This window comes from Xyrauchen texanus, chromosome 49 (assembly GCF_025860055.1).
Source record: "Xyrauchen texanus isolate HMW12.3.18 chromosome 49, RBS_HiC_50CHRs, whole genome shotgun sequence".
Lineage (NCBI taxonomy): Eukaryota > Metazoa > Chordata > Actinopteri > Cypriniformes > Catostomidae > Xyrauchen > Xyrauchen texanus.
Window position 1 is genome coordinate 10,352,765 of NC_068324.1, and position 21,564 is coordinate 10,374,328.

The following is a 21,564-nucleotide window of genomic DNA, read 5'->3' on the forward strand; positions in this document are numbered from 1 at the left end:
TAGCTCTTCAACCTCCACATCGACATCTGTCATCACCTCAAAAAAAATCTCTTGCTCTTAGTTAACCTTAAGGGCAGGTGTTGTGGAGCTCTCACTTTAGGTAGCACGTGCTAAACCATGCCCGGTCCTGACGACCCTGTTTGTGAAATTCGTGCAACTGCTAACGCTTTGTGCTCAGTTTCAAGACAAATTCCCAAATAAATTGACTGTCAGGCACAAATCGGAGCATCTTGCTTTTCAATCCGATTACAGAATGGTCTAATATTCTCTCTCTCTTTTATATTACAAGAGAGATTTTAATAAAATGATTATATGCAGCAAAGTCAGTTTGCACTTTTAACAGCTCAATGTTGTCATCAAATGTATCCTGGGGATAAAAAGTTAAATAAAATTCAAATAAAAGCCAGACAATGTTTAACTATGGTTTCACATTCAATGTAGTATTACATATTTATGACAGTATATTACATACATTATTCAGGAGACAAATGATTTTATTTCATTCTAATACTGAAAGGTACTAGCACTAACACCCTTGACCCAAGACTTTCATCGAAAATTCCATAAACAAAATGATCAAGAAAACCCAAGGGAGATAGATAGTGTACGTAAGTAAAAAGCTCTATTTTTAAATGATAACAGATAAACAATATAAAAACAAGTAAAACCTTGTCTAATGTTTACATGACTTGGTGGCATCCACATAGGGTGCATTGTATTTACTTTAAGAATTCTATATACAGTACAGGAGAATAACTATTCAAATCCATAAACTGTTGTATATCAAATCTGTATAAAACATACAGTGAAGCACTAGTTTACAGAACTCTGCATAATTTCAGTCACCTTCAAACAACAACTATAAAATAAACCCATTCTTGACACTCACATTGTCCACTTGTTCAACATCACATCATAATTATAATCATCAACAATTCTGCCAACATGATTATTGTCGTCCTCATCAGCCATGCCAGTATTGCGCACATTTTGATAATCTAGGGTGCTTTCGGTCAGATATAGTCAGAGGACCACATTTGTTTCTCTAGAGTTGTAGCAATATTAAGAACAACAATGATTATGATAAATCTCTTTGGCTCATTCACAACTGCACTGAGAGGGAGCTACTATCTCATGTAACTATTTTAAAAATCTGGCAAACGGCACCAAAACATACAAATACTGTTTAATCCATGCAGTAATATTTCACAATAAAGCAGCTTTGGTACTCTAGGTTAGCTCGAGATCTATTAAAGTCATTGCTAAAAGCTTAAATAAATTGAAAAGAGATAAAGCACACTAGACCCTATAAACATGCACACAGCGTTACGCTCTGCGAAAATATGACAGCATTACAAAACAATCTCATATTAATAATCCTTTAAAAATCCATAACAAGCACCAAAATGTTTACTAAATGTAAAATATTTCACTGTAATTAGGCTTTGTTCACACTGAACGCCTAAAAATAAATAAAAAATCAAATTTTGCTGCCTATCTGAACAAAGCCTTAAGAGTTCTTTTGAATTGTTGAGACAAAGGCTAATGCTTTCAGTTGAGTTACAGACCACTTGCAAGTTAAAAACAGCTAAAACAAATAACAACAACAACAACAAAAAAAAAAAACGTTTTAACCTTGCAATACAACAAAAGTCAAACTCTGTCTAAGCTGCACAATAGGTAAATCCAGACCAAGTGGCTGATGTATAAATCACAATGAAGACATAACTCATTCTTTATTTTGGGGTTTTATACAATAGGGGGGAGAAACTGCGGCTCTTGTCCTTCTGAATCAGTGCTTGATTCTGTTTGAGGTTTGATGATGATCTGAACGGATCGCTCTCCACTGGAGTCTGACTTGCTGTCTTTGCTTTCCTGGCACACATTTTTGCCTTCATCGCCGTTCTCCTCCACAGCCGAGGCTCCTATTGGACGCAGACGGTCTTCTGTTGCTGCCTTGCTTCCTTTGCTCGAACTGTCACTGACCCTCTTAAGTTTTTCGTCAGATCCGGACTTGTTGGCTATGGAATGAGATAAGAAAAGATTTCAAATTCTGCAAATTGCCCCAAACTATACAGTGGTCAAACCCATTTTTTGGACAAAGTTACATACAAAACATTTTGTCATCTGCAAACATATGATGCTTGACATTTTCTTAAAAGTAAATTCCAAAAAATTGCCAATAACCAAACCAACTGGTCTCAAGATAATTTTTAGTGGATGTATAAATTCAGTCCTCCAAAAGTTTACACACAGGTGCCCTAATAGAGTAACAGGTTTAGTTAATCACGTTACCTATAGACATGTCCCACAAAGTTTGACTTTTTATAAAATTGTTTGCGTAAAATTTGTAATGTGTTATTTATGTACAATATTTCTTTTAAAAAAACCACTTGGTTTGGTATTTTGTTATAAAATGCAAATGCATTTATACAGTGTAAGTGTGGCTTAAGTGTCCAATTACTTTTTGGGATAATGTAAATTCAGTTACATATTTAAATTTAATTAATTTGAAATGAGATAATTTACAGGTGCTAAAAGTTATAAATATTATATAAGGAGATAGCTAGCTAGAGAATGCAGTTTAAGGACTTCCTGATTCACCAATTTACCTAAAAGTCGACCGCCAAAAATATATTGACACTTGCCTGTCCTGTTTGCAGTTGCTTTTCGGTACGTGAAGTCACAATTGTTCTCATTGTCTTTCCGCAGAGGCCGAGGTTTAGGATGAAGCTTGTTCAAACGGCCCTCATGTATCCACTCATGCTGCATGCCTTCATCTGGTGTCATGCGCTTTGTGGGATCCCACCTACAAGACCCAACGGTACAGGTTGTGATTGTGTGTTATGGTGATATTACAGGTTTTGCATCATATCATTGCTGTAATATACATACACAAGGCAACGTCGGATGAAGTCTAGGAAAAGAGGATCATTGGTCTTCAATACACTGGCAAGATCTTTTGAGTTTGGTCTGCGTTTTTTCCCTTTGCTGTTTGTGATATTCCTCGGGTTTCCTTTCGAATCTGATTGGGGGATTTTAATGGTAAGATGTAAATCAAACTTTTGAATAATTGTTTAAACATAAGTAAGCACAAACAATTCTACATGAAGTGTCTTTTAAGTTTATAATGAAATGTTGTTTGTGACTGTCAGCGTTAATGCAATAAGTCATCTTACCAAAAAATAACCTCCTTCTTGATGCTGTTTGAACAAAGTCATTTGGAGGGAGTCCCATTATCTATAAAATCAGAAATGATTCTTGTCAGAAAACAATGTTTTTCAAACAGCTATAGAAGAAGCCTTAAATTCAAATAATAAATAATAAGCCTCTCACCTCCATGATACAGGCGATCTGCTCGACCTCACTCTCACCTGGGAAGAGGGGATAGCCAGTGTACAGCTCGGCCAAAATGCAGCCCAGGCTCCACATGTCTATTGCCATGCTGTATGGGTGACCCAGAATAACCTCTGGTGAACGGTAGAAGCGGCTCTGAATGTAGGTGTATACTGTAGATAAATTGACAGACAAATGCTTTATTAAAAAGCTGAATTAGCATAATGTATCTAATCGATTATTGGTCATGAATCTTTCTGATAAAATTGTTATACTTCAAAGGCGTTTGTTTAAGCTGGCACCACACTAGCTTATTATTAGGTTTGAGCTTCATTAACATAATCGCCAGACAGGCAGAATTAACGACTAGCAGGAGGTCGTTAATTACTTAACCATCAGGACTTCCTGCTGAGTAAATGGGTTCAAAAACTGAAGAAAAAAAAACACATCAGACTTGCTTGAAAAATCGTTCTGTTGCTGAGGACAGGGCACTTGTGTTCTCATCAAGTGACCAATGAGCTTCTTTTACTGAAGAACAGATAAGACGTCAACCTGATCTAAATGTTTTCATCGCACTCAGCTGCATATCGTCACAAACGCTGTTTGTAATCCATACTGATTCTGTCACCAAGTGTTTTTCCTCCCATTTTTTCCTACACTAAGAGGACATTAGAAAGCGGAAACCACAGCAGTCTGTTTTTATTGAAATTCTTTTCTCACTGAAAGCTGCATATGGACATATGCAAGCCTTGAAGGGATAAATACACAATCACACACTTTCACCAGGTAAAGTTACTCCATGAATCGCACACCTGGCTCGTTTGCAGCATTTCAGACCCTAAAGCTTTTTCTCCCTTGTCTCGGATTGTATACAGTAGGCATATATGAACACAGCAACCACATGGATGAGAAGAACACTGTTGGTCAGCTTGTAACTGTATTTCATCATCAAAATGCAGATATAGCATTTTGGCAGCTATATTATATAGGTCGATCTTCAGGATTGCTTCTCTCTTTTGGATAGCAGCAGAATAGACACAGGTAGGACGGCATCCACAAAGTTTTGACAGATAAAAACGTGGCTTCACTTTTTCTATGTGTATGTGCAAGTGTGTGGTGCGAGATTGTGAGGGAGCGAGCTCTGTGACTGTGAGAACAGGTTATATGCAGAAACAATAGAGAAACAACTATAGATGGATAAAATTACCACGACAAAAATGTTACAGTTTTAAAATCTAACCTTGTGAAAGTGAACCGCCCTTTTCAGAACAAATCAATCAAGCTAAAGGTCTGAAAACACCTTAAATCACTCTAGCGCAACTCTTTATGCTCAAGCTGTTCTCCCGTTGTTATTTCGGCGAGCTCCACGTGACAGGGAATCAGAGAGAGAGAGAGAGTTGCGATGAGTTGGTATTTTTGTCACCCCGCCACCGTTTTGTATCGGCAAGTGTCTCATTCCTCTGATTGAAGCGAGTGAGATCTCTGCAAAACAGTCTGCATGTGTGACACCCTTGACCAAAATCAGAGTTGTTTGGAGTCTGCTAGTGTGATGCCGACTTTTACAGCCATTTAACATCCAACTGCAGTCGTTGCAGATCTTGATGTTAAGTCTGCAGTATAACATGCTATGTAGTGTCCCACATGGTATAAATGATACAGATAACAGATAGATCTATCTGATGACATTTTCCATAAGGGGCTTTACTGTGCAACTCTAGATTAAGAGACCGGTTTACCTCTCTGCTGCTCATAGCAGCTTGATCCAAAGTCCACCACCTTGATGTTCCCCTGTCCTCTCTGGGACAGAAGTATGTTTTCCTATGTATATAGAGAGAGAGAGAGAGAGAGAGAGAAAATCAAGATGTGTGTAAATGATGTGGTTTGAAATGAAATGGTTTAGAATCTCAAATACCAAATAACAACTGACTTGCGTCTTATTCAGACAAACTATAGCATTGAGTTTTACCGGTTTGAGGTCACAGTGGATGATCTTCTCTTTGTGCAGCATCTGCAGGCACTTGAGCAGTGAATGGGCAAAACGCCTGATCAGCCCCAGACTGAAGCCCTGGAAGTTGTTCTTTTTAATAAGCTCATACAAGTTCACCCTGGAAGGAGACAATACAGACTATTATCACTTGGCTGTCTGTGAAAAACAGCAGTATGCCATTTATCTACATGCCGCTAGAGGGCAGCTGCACAATAGATTTTAGTCCTACCTCACACCAAACCTTGCACAATCACTTACTGTATATTGTCACTCAACAACCTCCTCAACCAAATGTTATCTTTAAGCGTGCCAATAAAAACGAAATCCCACTCTTAGTCTGTGTTAAGCGCTAAGCATTATGATAAAGAGCCCTTTGAGAGTGACCCATGAAAGTCATTATCTTTGGCAGAAAGGAAGCCCAGAACAGCAGCTGTGAACAACCTAATGTAATCGGAGACTTCACACCATGAGTAGGGCAAAAAAAGAGATAGGGGCCTAATCAAGGCATTAAGTAAAGGATTCTGTGATGGTAACAGTAGACTGCGACGACACATCTTGCGTCCTCTAATGGTCAGGCTACCAGAGATGAAGCTGCTTTTCCTGCAAAGAGACCTAATTGATCACTTTTCTCAGAGCCCAGAGGTCTTCAGAGGCAAACTCACACCTCAACGTCCATTGCTGGTACAAGCCACCAATCACAACTAATGTGACATCTAGCAAACAACTGATAAATCAGATCTAATTTGTAATTTTTTGGCTTTATCAATGGTTATATTTTGTCCAAATGACAGATAAGTAACATTTATTTTGTTAAGAAAAACTATTTTTTTTTTGTTAAATCTAAGTGGAGTTCAATGGTTCACTAAAATAGACCACTATTCAAAATATATATATTTTTCATTACAAATTATTTTATAAAGCAACATTTTTGTGAAACCCCACCCCTGAAGATCATGTTCCAAAGAGAATATTCTGTGTTTCAATGAAAGCAAGAAAATCTGAACTTCTGACAAAAGGTGTTTAAATATTACATAGTCAATGTTGTAAATTCGAAATAGTACTGAATCTTTCTTATTCTCATTTCTTGTTCCTTTTACATCATAACATTTATTTGTTTTAGCTATTTAAAAGTCCTGAAAATGGACTAGGTTTACTTTAGATTTTGAACCCCAGATTTTTGATGTTGACACAGATTTTGAACCCCAATGTATTTACCTTCACTGTCTACTCAACAGGAAAGCAAAGAGACCTCAAATAGATATCTATAATGAGCAATCATTATAGGGAGATATTCTATTTAAGTGCAAGGCAAGTTACCATACAAGTTACAAAACAAAATGAAAACAGCCTGTGTCCAAGGGTGAATTCACACTACGACCAATTCCATCCAAACATTTCATTGTGCAAGTAATGATATCCATTTCTTCTGACTAGTCAGCATGACGCAAAGAGATATAGACCATTTTAAGGACTATTTGTCGGTTTAAAGAAGTGACTTCTTTGTTTTTTGAACATGTCCTGTTAGTTGTCAAATGCATTCAAAACAACAGCAGGAGGCACTCCATTCATATTGACTTTAACATGATTGTCATAAAATGTCATTACAAAAATGTGGGACATGTTGTTCGGTGGCTGGATGCTCGCAGAATGCCTAGAACTAACGGAAATGAAAGTGTTTAGATCTCAGAAAAAGCAACCGCAAATGGACGTATGAACAGCTGCAATGAAGCCAGACAGCTGGATACAAACAGTACTAAAAACTGTTGTACAAATCTTATCTCTGGTAGGTGAACGAAATGTATGCCAACTAACAGTTAGTTTGAGAGGTAGAGCTCTAAAAGTGACTATACATCGCTTCCATTATAATGAACGAAGCTGCGCAAGTTATTTTCTATTACATTTAGTCATTTAGCAGACACTTTTATCCAAAATGACCGCTGAGGAAATAATTGTGAGCATCTAAACTACGGTCCAATTTCATCGCCTCATTGTAGATGCTCAGTATCAACAACAAGTCTGGATAAGTCAACCCAGGTAAATATTTGATATTCTTTGAGTTAACTCAGAGCCTCATTTAAAGGATTCGGTAATGATACCAGAAATGCTCTCAGGCCAGCAGCGTTCTATTTCCTTTGTTTTTGTGTATATCCTTGAAATGTTCTTTAAAAGAACAGCTGTGGAAAGAGAGAACGGACAACTGAAAAGTTTTACTTTCTGCTCATGTTCATCATGACAGCTCATGCACAAACTGTCAGAAAATGCTCACTCATATACTTGAAATCCAATCTGTCCTTTCAGACCTAAAACGCTTTGGATACACCAAAAAATCAGATCAGTCTGAATTTAGCCTAAACTGTTTTTTCCACTTACCCCAGTAGTTCAAATGAGATGCACAGGTGGTTGCGGAAGTAGAAGTACTCCTTCATGTGAATGACGTTGTGGCAGTTATCTCTGTCTCTTCTTCGCACAGCATCCAGGATCTTTAGCTCCACAAGGGCCTGATGGTGGAACCTGAGTAACAAAAGAAAAATAATTTACTTTTGATATTTATTTAAATACTTATTATTAATATTTTTTCTGTTGTGACCACAATTGTGCCAAACAAATTATAAATGATTTTATATATAGATAAAGTTGATGTTTTAGTGCGTTCTGAATGACCATTTTTATTGAGCCCTACACCCTTCAACCTTCTGAATCTCTCACTGGAGGGTAAAGTCATCAAAGGAAATAGAGCATAAGTACTTCATAATAGAACACACCATAATGACAATGTCATAATGGTTTAAAAAAATAAATAAATATATCACATATTTTGACCATTTTTTAATTGTTATTTCTGGTTAAATAAAATGCCTCCCCCACAAAATGCATTAATTCATGCATATTTTAGCTGAGTACATGCATTTGTTTTCAAGGAATAAAGTATTTTAGGGCTTTGCTCTTTTTTAACTGTGATGTTAATGCCAAAATATTTTAGATATAATGAGAAAGGAACTTGCACTCTTTTCTCAATTGATTTTTCAATGTATTCAGCTCAAAAACAAATTGAAAACTTCCTTAAGGCAAATTCAATCATCATTTTTTGTTAAAGCTGGACTAAAAGCATTAGTGCAGTTATAGAGTATGAAACACTAATCTTGCGTTAAAAGAGCACTTTAAGATAAAAGTTAATGCATCTATAAAAGTCGGTGCGAGGGCATGAGATTAGTTCTCCCCAGACATGTAATGCAATACACAACTTACACCTTTTAACACCTTTCAGTGTATGGTATGACCCTGCTGAGTGCAGATCAAAGACCTTTGGATGACCTTCTACGTGATGAATGTGACTAAGGCTTATTATGCTGTCTAAAAGACTGAATAATGAATATTCCTTAAAGGTATAGTTCACCCAAAAGTTCTGACATCATTTACTCACCCTCATAATGTTACAAACCCTTTCGAAACCTGTATTTTTTCTTCTTCCATGGAACACAACAGGAGATTTAAAAGGAGATTTTGTTGATAATAAACAAAATGGACAGTGAAGATGAAAAGTACAATAAAGTATCATACACGTAGTCCATACGACTCATATGCTATATTCCAAGTCTTTTAATGTCATACCATAGCATGGTACTATTTTAATGGAAAATAACACAGGTTTTGAATGACATGAGGGTGAGTACATGATAGAAGAGGTGGTCATTTAGGGTGAACTATTGCTTTAAAGCATACAAAGATGAGGTGAGGACATTAATTGGAGATTCATGATACCTCTTCTTGTTTCGAATGATCTTGATGGCCACCATCTCATTTGTCTTGTGATCCAAACATTTCAAGACTTGGCCAAACGATCCTTTCCCAATCACCTCCAGGACTTCGTAACGATAGCCTATATGGTCATGCAGGACCTGCACAGAGTATTTAGAGGAGAGAGTCAGCTAACAAACAGGTCAGCATAATTATTTCAGTCTCCTTTTGCAGTGGCAAACTCCCTGTAACTTAGGGAAATATTGTATTGGTGATATTGAGATGAATAAATGTTGGTCACATATAGTGGCCCCAAAAAGTATTTGGACACTTCAGCCACATTTAAAAATGGATGAATGTAATTGTATTAGAAAGCATAATATCAAAGCAAGTAGCATCTGCAGACAAATTATGCTAGAACTGTTTTCAGGACTATAACTTATTTTTCTTTGCCACTTCCAATGACTTCAAACCAACTGGTTTCAAGGTGATTTTAATGGATGTATGAAGTCAGTTCCTCTCAATTTCACACAAGTGTCCTAGCAGAGTAACCACGCGTGTTGTTCAGCACATTAATTATGGACACGTTCAACTACGTTTGACTACAAGAAAGTGCACAAACAGCGTATCTCTATTGACTTATCTTCTTATGTTTTACTTGTTTGTGTTTTCTTTTTCAAATTTTGTTATTCAATATAATGACATTAACATTTTTTTACAAGCTTGGCTTAAAGGGATAGTTCACCCAAAAATGAAATTTCTCTCATCATTTACTCACCCTCATGCTATCCCAGATGTGCATGAGTTTCTTCTGCTGTTGAACACAAATGGATATTGTTTAAGAATATTTAATCTCTGTAGGTCCATACAATGCAAGTGAATGTGTACCAACATTTTGAAGCTTCAAAAGAATATAAAGGCAGCATAAAGGGGGCCTGGGTAGCCCAGCGAGTATTGACGCTGACTACCACCCATGGAGTCGCGAGTTCGAATCCAGGGCATGCTGAGTGACTCCAGCCAGGTCTCCTTAGCAACCCAATTGGCCCGGTTGCTAGGGAGGGTACAGTCACATGGGGTAACCTCCTCGAGGTCGCGATTAGGGGTTCTCGCTCTCAATGGGGTGCGCCTCTGAGCCTCCACGTGCTGTTTGTCTCCGAGGTGTCATGCACAGTGAGCCACGTGATGAGATGCGCGGATTGACGGTCTCAGAAACTGAGGCAACTTAGACTTGCCTTCCGCCACCAGGATTGAGGTGAGTATCTGTGCCACCACGAGGACCTACTAAGTAGTGGGAATTGGGCATTCCAAAATTGGGAGAATAAAACATAAATAAAGAGAAATAAAGGCAGCATAAAAGTAATCCTCTTGACTCTAGTGGTTAAATCCATATCTTCAGAAGTGATATGATAGGTGTGGGTGATAAACAGATCAATATTTAAGTCCTTTTTACTATACAGTAAATTCTCCCCCTGCCCAGTAGGGGACAATATGCACGAAGAACACAAATTGGCAAAAACAAAAGAAAAAGAATGTGAAAGTGGAGACTGATAGTAAAAAAGGATTTAAATATTGATCTTCTTCTCAGCCACACCTATCATATCGCTTCTGAAGATATAGAATTAACAACTGGAGTTGGATTTACTTATGGATTACTTTTATGCTGCCTTTTTTTTGGATCTTCAAAATTTTGGTACCCATTAACTTGCATTGTATGGATCTACAGAGCTGAAATATTCACCAAAACTCTTAATTTGTGTTCAGCAGAAGTTCAGCAGTCATACACATCTGGGATGGCATGAGGGTGAGCAAATGATGAGAGAAATTTAATTATTGGGTGAACTATTCCATTAAATGTCCAAATACATTTTGGGTTCTGAATCTGGATTGTTGACCAACAATTGACTTCATGTGACATTTTTCCATTTCTTTGTGTTGTCCTTTTCTGTTTACATGTTTTGAGTGCAAATGTCTGCTGTGTGACTCTATAAATGGTCCAGTCTGAAGGCATTGATCTACATTCCTAAAATATGCCCAGTAATCATGAGGAATGTCTTTTTGAAAAAGCACATTCATGAAATGGTGGGACAGCACAGATGAGGATCTGTCAGCCTGCCTGTCTCGTGCTTTAATTCAATTTCACAATTTATCACGTAATTGAAAATGAGGTCAATATGTCACCCAGCAAACTGTTTGTCAGTAGCAAGGCTATGTTTTTTCTGTGAGGCTATACTCACTCATGGAGAAAGAATGAATATTTTATTTAGATTTAGGTGTTTATGACCCATAATATAGAAAAAGCTAATCAACATTTAACTAACACTAATTTATCAATATATTGATAGTAATAATTGTAAAATTATTGTAAACATTGTTATACAGTGTCAACCAAAAATTATTTAGGACACTTAAGCCACACTTAAAAATATATGAATGTGATTGCACTAAACAACAAAATAAAAGCAAGTGCAAGTTATTCACTTTAACACACTAATAAATTTGATAAAAATAAAAATATTTTTCAATACTAAACTATAGGTATATACGGTTTATAATTATGACAAAAGCACACTATTTGGACACTGTCTGGCTGACAAACTTTGAGGAACATGTCCATTCACAAATAAATAAATAATAAAAAAGATATAATATGTTGAAACTAACCTTGATGTAGCTGCCATGTTCATCGTCATAGCCAGAATTCTGCGGTGACCCCTGGGAGCCCTCAAACTTCTTAGTGTCCAAACCCAGGTACCAGATCTCAGAGTAGTCCATTATCTCTACCCTCTCATATTCTGTCAGCTGGTTCTGAAAGTGTTTCAGTGCCGCTGTTTTGAAAAAGGAAAACAGAAAGTTTTGGAAAACAGAAATGGTCCACAAATGGAATCTAATCAACCAGAAAAAGTCATTTAATTTTTTTGTTTATTTCATGATGAATTCTATAAGATTCAGTGTTCAAGTAGAGAAGGAGCACAATTTTAGTGACTGAAACTATGTATTAATTTATGAATATCTAAAACACAACAAATTCCATATACTTCAGAGAACTTCATACTTGTTGGAGACATCGGCAGCCTCTGTCCCTCATATGTCCTGATCTTCTCAAACTTATTGATGATGCTCCTGGTTAGGGATTCTGATAGGTTTTCCACCGAGGAACCGAAACGATTGGGAAACTGTGGCCTTGGCCTCTCGTCCTATGTTACAAGAAATGTAGGTCAAGCTGCAAGAATTTCTCTTTATGCGGCCATTGTGGCCATTAAATAGTCAGTAGAATGCTACTTTATCACTTAGGGGTTGTTGAGTGTTAACCCACCTGGTTCCCTTGAGTGCTCTGCACCAACTGTTTGACAATACTGGGCAAGGTTCCATTTGAGTGCAGAAGTTTGCCATTGGTCACCAAAACTTGCTTGACCGGAGCTTCTAGCTGGGGCAAGGTGCCAACTCCTGTCCCGCACTTCTAGAAAACAGAAGACACAATACTCTGGGTGCTGTTCAGCATGAGGAACTCTACAAATCAGTAACAAGGTCAAGAAGTACATGGGAAAGATATGTGAGCTTCACGCAAGCCGAGTCGCCAATGTCTCCAATGAACTGGACCCCCTGGGTGGAGGATGGAATTTCAATGCCTGGTGACACAGTAGTGGGGACAAAAGCAGAGATCTGGTATTCTTTAAAGATACATCCCATCAGAGGATATATAATTGTATATTACGGGGCCAACAAGGTACTCTGTGGCCTTCGAGCACAATTTCTCTGCAGCAGTGCCTTTTCTCGTTATTTTCAGATTACAGTATGTTCACCATTGTCTTCTAGGTGTATCCAAAAATTCAACGCTGGGTGAACCAAAGATAAAATTTTAAGAATGAGTCATTTAGTGCATTTACATGGATAGCAATATGCTGATAACTATCAAAAATCTGCTTATTCAAGAAATCCGACAAAGTATGAAACCTGCGTTTACATAAGATTTGAAATCAGCAGATTGTTCTCTGCTTTTCTGTCAAAACATAAACAGTCATGCACACAACACTTGCGCTGTAGGGCTCTACATAGTGTATAGAGGGGCTCATTTGTAGTTTGCAGGTTTTCCCCCATATCACAGTTCAAGGCCAGTGCACGACCAATTTCTGGGCTAAAAAAGAGCTAGTGTGTCTATAGATAGATGCGATATTCAATCTCTTGTGTTCTGGGGCTACTGCAGCATCTGCCAACTTGATCATGATGCATAGAAACTGAAGCTAAATTTAGTGTAGGGGCACCTGCAGAGACATACAAGAATACAGTAAGCTGTCTGTAAACACCTGAACATTTAAGGTACCACAGCTGTGCTTTAAACCACAATCAGGTCATGGGATTTCGACATTAAAAGGCTCTATGGAGGCACAACGGCAAGCAGTGGTTTAGACTACGATTAGTTACTTTATTATAAAAAGCTGATGTGCGCTGTACTGTATGTAGAGATTGCTTTTAATTAATGATGGCTGTTAGGGGGCCTTGCAAGAGTCGTTATCTCGCACTCAGCATAAAAGATTTAGCACAAGCGCTTTCCATAGGTGCTCCGAGGGATCATCCATTGTCATTTATATATAGCGGATGCACAAAGGAAGAGCCCATTCACACAAGTCTTCAGCTGGATGAAATATTAGTATATTTGGGGCAAAAGCGACTGAGTAATAGCTTTGGGGAGTCTGATTACATTTATCAAATCGGTTCATGCAGATGGTTAATTTCAATGAATAATAAAAAAGCAAATGAACTCATTCTTAAAAGTCATGGCTGAGTCATGTCCCGCATTGACATTTTGTCTTTTTTTTTTTGGTAGTGATATAGTGAAATATTTAGGTAAATACTATGGTTTATTATTATGTTTTCAATGAAAGGTGATCCATGTAATTTTTAAAAAAGGAAATACTGTCTCTAATCCCATTTTAATATCCAGAGACATAAGTAATCAATTTGCAGGCTGATTTCACCAAAAAGTGTAAACACCATTCTTTTCTACTTGGTTTGTTTGAACTATGACTTTGGGGGTGGGACTATCCATTTGATCAAACAATAAAAAAATTAATTCCATTTGGTGTCTCAAATGTTGCTGTCACGAACCCCTTTCCTCTGCCCCATCTCAGCTTCCTCACACACGCACACTATCTCCCGTCTCGCACACAGGCACTCCGCGAGCGTGCTCGCTTCCCGCTCCCTCGCTCCGCCCCCCTGAGCGCGAACGCTCTTTTTCCTCCATCGGGCTTCCACGCCCGGTTTTGCTTTTACGAGCTCTCGCTCGTAAGCGATCTCCCCTCTGGCGCACTCGGCTCTTCAGCCTGAACATTATGACCACTTGCACTCACGCGCTTCCTATCTTCACACATTGTTTACACCTGCACTCACGCGCTTCTTGTCCCCACACATTAGGTACACCTGCACTCGTCTCGTCACCTGTCATTGTCTACACCTGCACTCGCCCCTATAAATACACTATCCCTCCGTTTGAATCCCGTTGGTTATTGTATTTAGATTCCCGTGTTTTGACCCTCGCTAGTCGCGTCTAGTTTTGACTTCCCCACTCTTGATTACCCTCGTAGCTTGCCAACTCCCTATTCCTCTCGTTTCCCTGTCTTTCGCTCCCGCTTATCCCGTCTTGTCTTGTCCATAGTTGTTAACTGTTTTCCCCACTTCGACCCCCGCTATCGTTCACCTCCCTCACTAGATCTGCCCCCTTGTTCATCTCTTTGATTCCCCGGCTCTTGACCCTACGCTTCCCACGACTACTCTTCATTGGATTTGCCCCTTGTATGTACTTTTGCCTGCCTGCAAATAAACGCAGTTTTTGACTTACATTGTGACTGTCTCAACTTGTGTGCGTTACAAAATAACCAACCTCACCGTTGACAGTCACAATGCCCCGCGCTAAGGAGTCGCGCAGCTCACTAGAGCGGAGGTGCACGTCACATTCGGCGCGCGGAGCTACAGTGTGGAGAGATGACCACGCGCTCACGGCCCAGGGGCAGCAGGTATGCGCTATTTCTGATTTTTTTTACCCGGTTTCACCTGTGTCTGCCCCTGAGCCCGTTTATGCATGTCTGAGCGCCGTGAACTCTCCACCCCCGGAGAGGTTTTATGGCTCTTCCGACGCAGACCAAGGGGTTTCTATGCAAGGCAGCGACATTATGGACCCAGCGGCCCAACTCGTGGGTTTGCGTCAGGGGAGCCAAACCGTGGAGGCTTATATTATGGATTTTTGTGTCCTGGCGTACCAGGTGAAATTTAATGAGGTGGCTCTGAAGACCATTTTTCAATGTGGTCTGAATGAGCCAACCTCATCATTAATGCCTGGTGGTCACTGTCCCCTTAACCTGGCTCAGTTTATTGACCTCGCCCTACTGTACTCTGGTTCCTCGTTCACTGTGGGGGAGGCAGACACTGAACCAGCGCTCCACACCAAGACCCCCGTCTCGAAGCCTGACACGGCCCCCGTCTCGAAGCCTGACACGGCCCCAGTCCCTAAGCCTGACACGGCCCCAGTCCCTAAGCCTGACACGGCCCCAGTCCCTAAGCCTGACACGGCCCCAGTCCCTAAGCCTGACACGGCCCCAGTCCCTAAGCCTGACACGGCCCCAGTCCCTAAGCCTGACACGGCCCCAGTTACGAGGCCTGTCACGGCCCCAGCCTCGAAGCCTGGCACGGCCAGCGAGCCAGCGCCCATGCCCGCCACGGCCAACGAGCCAGCGCCCATGCCCGCCACGGCCAACGAGCCAGCGCCCATGCCCGCCACGGCCAACGAGCCAGCGCCCATGCCCGCCACGGCCAACGAGCCAGCGCCCATGTCTGCCACGGTCAGCGAGCCAGGGCCTGTAGCCTCGACCGTCCCCATGGCCACGTCCCCTGTTGGCCGAAGACGTAAGAGAAGGAAGAGGGCCCCTTCTCCCCAGTCTCGTCTTGTGCTCAAGACCGCAGAGGGTCCCGCAGAGTCTCCCATGGCTCTGCAGACCTCTGCTCCGCCCTCAGGGTCTCCCACGGCTCTGCAGACCTCTGCTCCGCCCTCGGAGTCTCCCACGGCTCTGCAGACCTCTGCTCCGCCCTCAGAGTCTCCCACGGCTCTGCAGACCTCTGCTCCGCCCTCAGAGTCTCCCACGGCTCTGCCGGGTTCTGCTCCGCCCTCAGAGTCTCCCACGGCTCTGCCGGGTTCTGCTCGCCCCTCTGAGCCCTCCCGGGCTCCGCCTCCACCGCAGCCTCCTAGGGCTCCTCCTCACGAGCCTCCCAGAGCTCTACCCCTCAAGTCCCTCAGGGCTCCACCCTTCAAGCCTCTCACGGCTTCGCCTCTCGAGTCTCTCAAGGCTCCATCCCTCGAGTCTTTCATGGCTCCACCCCTCAAGCCTCTCATGGCTTCGCCTCTCGAGTCTCTCAAGGCTCCATCCCTCGAGTCTTTCATGGCTCCACCCCTCAAGCCTCTCACGGCTTCGCCTCTCGAGTCTCTCAAGGCTCCATCCCTCGAGTCTTTCATGGCTCCACCCCTCAAGCCTCTCACGGCTTCGCCTCTCGAGTCTCTCAAGGCTCCATCCCTCGAGTCTTTCATGGCTCCACCCCTCAAGCCTCTCACGGCTTCGCCTCTCGAGTCTTTCATGGCTCCACCCCTCAAGCCTCTCACGGCTTCGCCTCTCGAGTCTTTCAGGGCTCCATCCCTCGAGTCTTTCATGGCTCCACCCCTCAAGCCTCTCACGGCTTTGCCTCTCGAGTCTCTCAGGGCTCCTCCGCCTCTCAGGGCGTCCCCTCTCGAGTCTCTCAGGGCTCCTCCACCTCTCAGGGCTCCGCCCCTCGAGTCTCTCAGGGCTCCTCCCCCTCTCAAGCCTCTCAGGGCTCCCCCTCTCGAGTCTTTCAGGGCTCCTCCTCCTCTCAAGCCTCTCAGGGCTTCGTCTCTCGAGTCTTTCAAGGCTCCCCCCCTCAAGCCTCTCGAGCCTCCCAGGGCTCCCCCTCCAGAGCCTCCTACGGCTCCACCTCCCGAGCCTCCCAGGGCTCGGCCACTAGAGGCTCCTATGGCTCTGCCTCCCGAGCCTCCTACGGCTCCCCCTCCAGAGCCTCCTACGGCTCCACCTCCCGAGCCTCCCAGGGCTCGGCCACTAGAGGCTCCTATGGCTCTGCCTCCCGAGCCTCCTACGGCTCCCCCTCCCGAGCCTCCTACGGCTCCCCCTCCAGAGCCTCCTACGGCTCCACCTCCCGAGCCTCTCATGGCTCTGCTCCCTAAGACTCCAGAGCTTCCTAAGGCTCCGCCTCTTGAGCCTTCCACGGCTCCACCACCCGAGCCTCCTACAGCTCTGCTCCCTAAGACTCCAGAGCCTTCTAGAGATTCGCCTCTCGAGCCTCCTACGGCTCCGCCTCTCGAGCCTCCTACGGCTCCACCTCCCGAGCCTCTCATGGCTCTGCTCCCAAAGACTCCAGAGCTTCCTAAGGCTCCGCCTCTTGAGCCTTCCACGGCTCCACCACCCGAGCCTCCTACAGCTCTGCTCCCTAAGACTCCAGAGCCTTCTAGAGATTCAGCCTCTGGAGCCTCCTGCGGCTCCGCCTCTAAAGCCTCCCTTGGCTCCACCTCCAGAGCCTACCAGGGCTTCACTCCTGGAGCCTTCTACGGCGCCACCACCCACGGCGTCACCTCCCTCGGCTCTGCCTCCAGAGCCTTCCAGGGCTTCACCTCTGGAGCCTCCTACGGCGCCACCTCCATGGGCTCCACTTCCAGAGCCTTCCAGGCCTTCGCCCCTAAAGCCCCCCTTGGCTCCACCTCCAGAGCCTTCCAGGCCCTCGCCCCTAAAGCCTCCTTCGGCTCCACCTCCGGAGCCTTCCAGGCCTTCGCCCCTAAAGCCTCCTTCGGCTCCACCTCCAGAGCCCACCAGGGCCTCGCCCCTGGGGCCTCCTGCGACTCCACCTCCCTCGGCTCCGTCTCCTGAACCTTCCTCGGCCCCGTCTCCTGAGCCTCCCTCGGCGCCGCCTCTTCGGTCTCTCAATTCCCCGCCTGCCGAGTCTCTCACGGCTCCGCCTTCCAAGGCTCAGTCTCCCAAGTCCTCCACGACTCCGCCTTTCACGGCTCCGCCCCCTGAAACCTTTCCTCACTGGGTCTTGCCTGCTCCCCTTGTTACCGTTCCTCTACCTGTCCTGTGGCCTCTTCCCTGGCCTCCGGACCCTATTCCTGTCCGGTGGTCACCTTCCAGACCCCCGGACCCAGTCCCTGTCCTCCAGTCTCCTTCCAGACCTCCTGACCCAGTCTCTGCCCTAAGGCTGCCCCCCAGATCTCCCGACCACCCGCCTGTCCACTATGTTCCCCTTGACCTTGCATTGAACTGCCCATTTGACCCCCATGGACTGTTTCATTTTTCCTTTATGCCTTCTGTCCCCATATGGTTTGTGTGTTTTGTGTGTTTCTGTTCCCCGCGAGCTCACACGCTCGTTCTGTTCCCCGCGAGCTCACACGCTCGTTCTGTTCCCCACGAGCTCACACGCTCGTTCTGTTCCCCGAGCTCACACGCTCGTTCTGTTCTATCGCGCTCCACGCAACCCAGCGTGGCCGTCAGGAGCCGTCCTTTTCAGAGGGGGGAGTACTGTCACGAACCCCTTTCCTCTGCCCCATCTCAGCTTCCTCACACACGCACACTATCTCCCGTCTCGCACACAGGCACTCCGCGAGCGTGCTCGCTTCCGCTCCCTCGCTCCGCCCCCTGAGCGCTGAACGCTCTTTTCCTCCATCGGGCTTCCACGCCCGGTTTTGCTTTTACGAGCTCTCGCTCGTAAACGATCTCCCCCCTCTGGCGCACTCGGCTCTTCAGCCTGAACATTATGACCACTTGCACTCACGCGCTTCCTATCTTCACACATTGTTTACACCTGCACTCACGCGCTTCTTGTCCCCACACATTAGGTACACCTGCACTCGTCTCGTCACCTGTCATTGTCTACACCTGCACTCGCCCCTATAAATACACTATCCCTCCGTTTGAATCCCGTTGGTTATTGTATTTAGATTCCCGTGTTTTGACCCTCGCTAGTCGCGTCTAGTTTTGACTTCCCCACTCTTGATTACCCTCGTAGCTTGCCAACTCCCTATTCCTCTCGTTTCCCTGTCTTTCGCTCCCGCTTATCCCGTCTTGTCTTGTCCATAGTTGTTAACTGTTTTCCCCACTTCGACCCCCGCTATCGTTCACCTCCCTCACTAGATCTGCCCCCTTGTTCATCTCTTTGATTCCCCGGCTCTTGACCCTACGCTTCCCACGACTACTCTTCATTGGATTTGCCCCTTGTATGTACTTTTGCCTGCCTGCAAATAAACGCAGTTTTTGACTTACATTGTGACTGTCTCAACTTGTGTGCGTTACAGTTGCATTGGTTTTCATTCCAATATGTACCCCACCCAAAGATGTACAGTAACCAAATATTCCAGATTGGGGGCTTTCAAATGTCCATTGGAAAACCCTTATTGGTCTACCATTAATCGAAATATTGGGGGGTGTATGTGTTCTAATCAATGACTATGGTGTTCACATTTCACCGCCACATCAGAGTTTTACTCCCAAACAGAATTATCTCTTACAACAGAGCAGGGGCGGACTGGCCATAGGGAGAACCGGGCCTTTTCCAGGTGGGCCGGCAGCGAAACAGGGCCAAACAGGCCACGACAGGCTGAAGAGGGCCCCAAAATGGCATCATGATATACCAAAGGGGTCTGTGATATGCAGAAAATTACAGTGAACCCCCTTAAAAATAAATTGTACATTTATTGCAAAACATTTAGATATATACATATTTACAAGTAGTTTGAGAGTGTAGGGGAGACCAACTCGATTGCGTCATTCACAGTAAGTCATGGAAGTGTGCAGTTGCTGCAGTGCTAGTTTGGCATGCTTTGTTGGCTGCAATCTCTGGTGAATCTTTCTCTGCTGGATCATGGATAGTGTGGTTCTTAACCATTAGACATTCAGCTATTAAACATAATTTTTTTAAATGAACTTAAACCGTAGCATATACTATTGTTTAACAACCTCTGAGCTCACAGTAGTTCTTTCTTTAAAGGTTCTTAGGTTATCATTAATAATCAATTCCCCAATGGAAAAATGAATGGGATATTTACTTCCAGAACCTGACTGTTCCACTCTATTCCATTCTGAGACTCTATGAATAAGGGCTCACCTGTGCGTAGGTGCAGTTGGGTCCTATTTTTGTGTTCTCTGCCTGAGACCTGTGAGGGTGAGGGAAAGCCTCAGGCCTGGCTGACTGTGAAAGAGAGGGGAGGGAAAGATGCCATGAGCGTGGCGTGTAGGTACACTCTCTCAACCCACATCCTCAGTCATCTCCTGAAGGCAATGCCATAAGTGTGGGATACTGCCAATCTGCAGTAACACAGAGAACCATCTCTCTGCAGAAACACGCTTTGTGTTATTCAATACAGTGGATGACTCATCTTTGATACACAAAGGTCGCTGTTCTTGAACTTTTATTTGCAGAAAGCAGAGGAAAGCTTTTATTTTTCAAAAGATTGCTTTGAAGAAGCATGATAAGGATGTTTTCAGGCGTCACAATGATGTCTAGAATGTCAGTAGAGTGACCTAGAGGAAAATTGTATTGCTTAGAGGTTGCTCCATCAATTTAGTCTCAGATGTTTCTCTAAAAATGTATAAAAATTGACAGAAATGAGACAATTGTTGATGTACAGTAAGAGAATGGAGCTATTACATTACTGTGGATAACATAGCTCTGACAATGTCATCTTGGAAGAATTTGATGAGAAATGTTCTTATTTTAATACTTTTGATTGTCGACTTTGATGTCTAAGCAAATCTGAGGACAGTTTGAAAAGTTACTGAGATCTCTTTTTGTTATCCCTGATTCTCCCAATTCGGAATGCCCAATTCCCACTCCTTAATAGGTCCTCGTGGTGGCACGGTTACTCAACTCAATCCAGGAGGCGTAGGACATGTCTCAGTTGCCTCTGCTTCTGAGACCGTCAATCTGCTCATCTTATCACATGGCTCGTTGTGCATGACACCACGGACACTCTGCATGTGGAGGCTCATGATACACTCCGCGATCCATGCACAACTTACCACGTGCCTAATTGAGAGCAAGAACCACTAATCGCGACCATGAGGAGGTTACACTATGTGACTCTACCCTCCCTAGCAACCGGGTCAATTTGGTTGCTTAGGACACCTGGCTGGAGTCACTCAGCACACCCTGAATTCGAACTCACGACTCCAGAGGTGGTAGTCAGTGTCAATAATCACTGAGCTACCCAGGCCCCCACTGAGATCTCTTTTGAAACTCTAGAGGACACACATGTGAGAACAACATGATCACATGATAAATCGACATGCTGCTTCGGATAGTTCATGTACCCTGAAATCAACTCCATTTAACCAAAATACTGACAAGCGCTATCACCATCAAACATTTTTACATCAATTCAAGCGTGAACACCCTTCCCTTTAGTGTTACTCATAGTGTGTGGCACAAGCAACCTCCGAGACATGGGT

At 43.5% G+C, this 21,564-nt stretch overlaps 1 protein-coding gene and 1 long non-coding RNA gene across 7 annotated transcripts in view; both read right to left on the minus strand.

Moving 5' to 3' along the window:
• Positions 1-429: 429 nt before the first annotated feature.
• Positions 430-21,564, minus strand: part of LOC127640721 (dual specificity tyrosine-phosphorylation-regulated kinase 4-like) — a 40,386-nt gene continuing 19,251 nt past the window's right edge. For 2 of the 4 annotated variants that reach the window (XM_052123433.1, XM_052123432.1), the window contains exons 2-14: positions 20,222-20,305; positions 12,372-12,515; positions 12,111-12,252; positions 11,720-11,883; positions 9,083-9,219; positions 7,694-7,834; positions 5,303-5,441; positions 5,073-5,154; positions 3,337-3,509; positions 3,180-3,240; positions 2,896-3,025; positions 2,649-2,809; positions 430-2,021 (exon numbers count right to left, since the gene is read on the minus strand). In XM_052123433.1, the coding sequence (XP_051979393.1) occupies positions 1,750-2,021; positions 2,649-2,809; positions 2,896-3,025; positions 3,180-3,240; positions 3,337-3,509; positions 5,073-5,154; positions 5,303-5,441; positions 7,694-7,834; positions 9,083-9,219; positions 11,720-11,883; positions 12,111-12,252; positions 12,372-12,515; positions 20,222-20,305 (1,830 nt within the window). In that variant the 3' untranslated portion in view covers positions 430-1,749. The remainder of the gene's footprint in view (positions 2,022-2,648; positions 2,810-2,895; positions 3,026-3,179; positions 3,241-3,336; positions 3,510-5,072; positions 5,155-5,302; positions 5,442-7,693; positions 7,835-9,082; positions 9,220-11,719; positions 11,884-12,110; positions 12,253-12,371; positions 12,516-20,221; positions 20,306-21,564) is intronic. The other 2 variants (XM_052123435.1, XM_052123434.1) reach the window with 1 other exon arrangement.
• LOC127640726 (uncharacterized) lies at positions 16,301-17,579 on the minus strand. 3 transcript variants are annotated; one of them, XR_007970117.1, is made up of 3 exons: positions 17,450-17,579; positions 16,850-17,143; positions 16,301-16,669 (listed from the first exon to the last, which is right to left on the minus strand). It is a non-coding gene; the product is annotated as an uncharacterized LOC127640726 (long non-coding RNA). The 3 variants fall into 3 exon arrangements; XR_007970115.1 differs by lacking the exon at positions 17,450-17,579 and adding an exon at positions 17,144-17,269 and having other exon boundaries at positions 16,850-16,999; XR_007970116.1 differs by lacking the exon at positions 17,450-17,579 and having other exon boundaries at positions 16,850-16,999; positions 17,048-17,213.